Source organism: Sinocyclocheilus anshuiensis, unplaced genomic scaffold (assembly GCF_001515605.1).
Source record: "Sinocyclocheilus anshuiensis isolate Anshui unplaced genomic scaffold, SAMN03320099.WGS_v1.1 scaffold2329, whole genome shotgun sequence".
NCBI classification, from domain to species: Eukaryota; Metazoa; Chordata; class Actinopteri; order Cypriniformes; family Cyprinidae; genus Sinocyclocheilus; species Sinocyclocheilus anshuiensis.
In genome coordinates, this window is record NW_015552527.1 from 34309 (window position 1) to 36731 (window position 2423).

Below are 2423 nucleotides of genomic sequence, written 5' to 3' on the forward strand. Positions count from 1 at the left end.
AAAACTTTTCAATAAATTAATACATTATTAATTAATTAATAAACACGTAAAAATGTAAATACATTAAAATAAAATAATAAATTGTAAAACAACTGAATTAAAATAATACTTAAAATGATAAAATGTAAATACAAATAATACAATAAAATAATATACAATGTAAAATAAAATATGTAAAACAAAACAAAATCACACACACACATTATATATATATATATATATATACACATACATACATACATACAAATTACAATAAGTCATTTGAGTGGGAAAAATTAGCTTAATTTATGAAAATAATGAAGAAAAAAAAGGCTTTCTTTATGCACAAAAAATTACTACTTCTTTCTTTTGATTTTAGGGTGAAATATGACCAGAATCTATTCTAGACAGGTTTTGTGAGAGTTTAGCTATTTAATCTGAAATGTTGAAAATGCAAATTCGCACCTGTCTTAACTTCTCCCAAGTGTGGGTCAGATGGGTTTTCAGCACACTCAGGAGAAGACCAATCCTCTGTATCTCTATTCCCATCGAATGCCTTCAATGAAAACCGTACTTGTTATGAGAAACTTGTCGACTGAAGTTCATGCATTAAGACAGGAAAGAGTTACAGAAGAGCGTTTGGACTAAGAACTGCTGCGCTGATGGGATTTATTCTTCATTTGTTTCTATTTTTATTTTAATAGAAACATCTGAGGCAAAGTTGATACTTAAGGCAAGACACTGTGTTTTTCATGCACTGGTACATTTTGAGGTTTTTGGTTATTTGGCTTTTCATAATGTTTTTTTTCAGACTAGTGGAAAGAAAACATGCAAAATGTACTTTTATGTATTTATTTTATTGGACTTTATTTGCGTCTGAATTTTTCAATTACAATGCATATCCTTCAAGGCAGTTTTCTCAAAATGAGTTTTTTCTCAACTTCAGTAACACTTACATACAATAAACTTTACAGTTTTTTTCCTATCTATATTCTGAAGGTTTTTATAGAGGGGTTTGTTTATATATCATTCACACTGATTTTATTGCTGTACTTTATCTATTTGCGTCTTTAGATTTCAACTACAATACATATCTTTAACTGCTGTGAGTTTTTTCTCCACTTCAGAAACACTTACATACACTAAATTTTACAGTTTTATTCCTATCTATATTCTAAAGGTTTTTACTGAGGGGTTTGTTCATATTCATCTGATGTTCTGTAACATTTTATTCACAAAAACACGGTAAAGTGTATTTTTCTGGCTGTTGACAGCAATTTCTGATTTCCAAAATCCTCTCTGTAAAAACATTTAATATGTCAACAAAATCAAACAAGAATTTTAAACCTGAATGTTCGGATTTCTGTTCTGGAAATGTATGCAAATTAATGCATATTTAAATATTTAGTGCCTCATTTGCATATTTAAACATAAAATTTCAGAAAACTTGTAATACAAAAAAAGTTTGCAATTCCTAATGCAATTAATCAACTGGGGAAGTATGATGATAAATATTAGTTGTATTTTTTACCCTATTGACCTGGGGTGTTTTGCCTTAAACACAACCGAGTCTCCAGACCTGAAAGATCAACCTCTGAGCAAAAACATTCCTGAGGGAACTCTCATGACAAAATCAGTCCATGACTATTTGATAACCGAAGGCAGAGATGATGTTTCTGTGCCAGACAGTCGGAGGTGGGTGAAACACACAGACACTCTATAAAACCGAAAAGACAAGATCACAGGACTGATGAAACCCTGCCCACACGTGACTCCATCAGATCCGCATCTGCACAGATCCTCCAGATGAACAAAGTGTGACGCTTCACCTGGTGAACTCGGCTGATGATCTGCATCCATACGCTCTCGGCATTCGTTCCCTGGCGGGAGAGGTAGTCACGGCAAGACTGGAATATAAGAGCCGACATAAAGCACATTAGTCAAGTCAAGTCAAGTCACCTTTATTTACATTAGCACAGGTAAACAGCCTGGATGCACAACGGTGCCATGTGTTACGAGAGAGAACAGAGCATGTGTTTGGATGAAAAAACAAGAAATGCTTGCACTGCATAAAGAAAATCTTAATGAGTCTTAATGATCATTAAGTCTATTTTATGACCATTAACACTCTAATTACTTTGTGATATTAATCTCAGAACAATTACAGTAAATTCTGCCACAAATTCGCATTATGGTAATGCAAAACATATCATTTTTATTACTTTATTTCAGTAATTAAAATCATCCTTTCTGGACAAAATGCTTATAAAAATATATAAAAATGGCCTTTTTTCCCTCAAATTTTTAAAACAATATATATGTATATAGTTGCTGTAAAATAGCCATTATTTTTCTTTATAATAAATATAATTATGCATATACACACACACATACAGTATATATATATATATACACTGTATATATGTGTGTGTGTGTGTGTGTGT

The 2423-nt window shown here is 31.5% G+C and overlaps 1 protein-coding gene across 1 annotated transcript in view; it reads right to left on the reverse strand.

The window, feature by feature from the left end:
- Nucleotides 1-2423, reverse strand: part of LOC107663564 (protein very KIND-like) — a gene marked incomplete at its 3' end in the record, with an annotated part of 60427 nt that overhangs the window by 33546 nt on the left and 24458 nt on the right. Inside the window, exons 11-12 of the mRNA XM_016453802.1 lie at nt 1809-1886; nt 445-535 (exon numbers count right to left, since the gene is read on the reverse strand). Of these exons, the coding sequence (XP_016309288.1) occupies nt 445-535; nt 1809-1886 (169 nt within the window). The remainder of the gene's footprint in view (nt 1-444; nt 536-1808; nt 1887-2423) is intronic.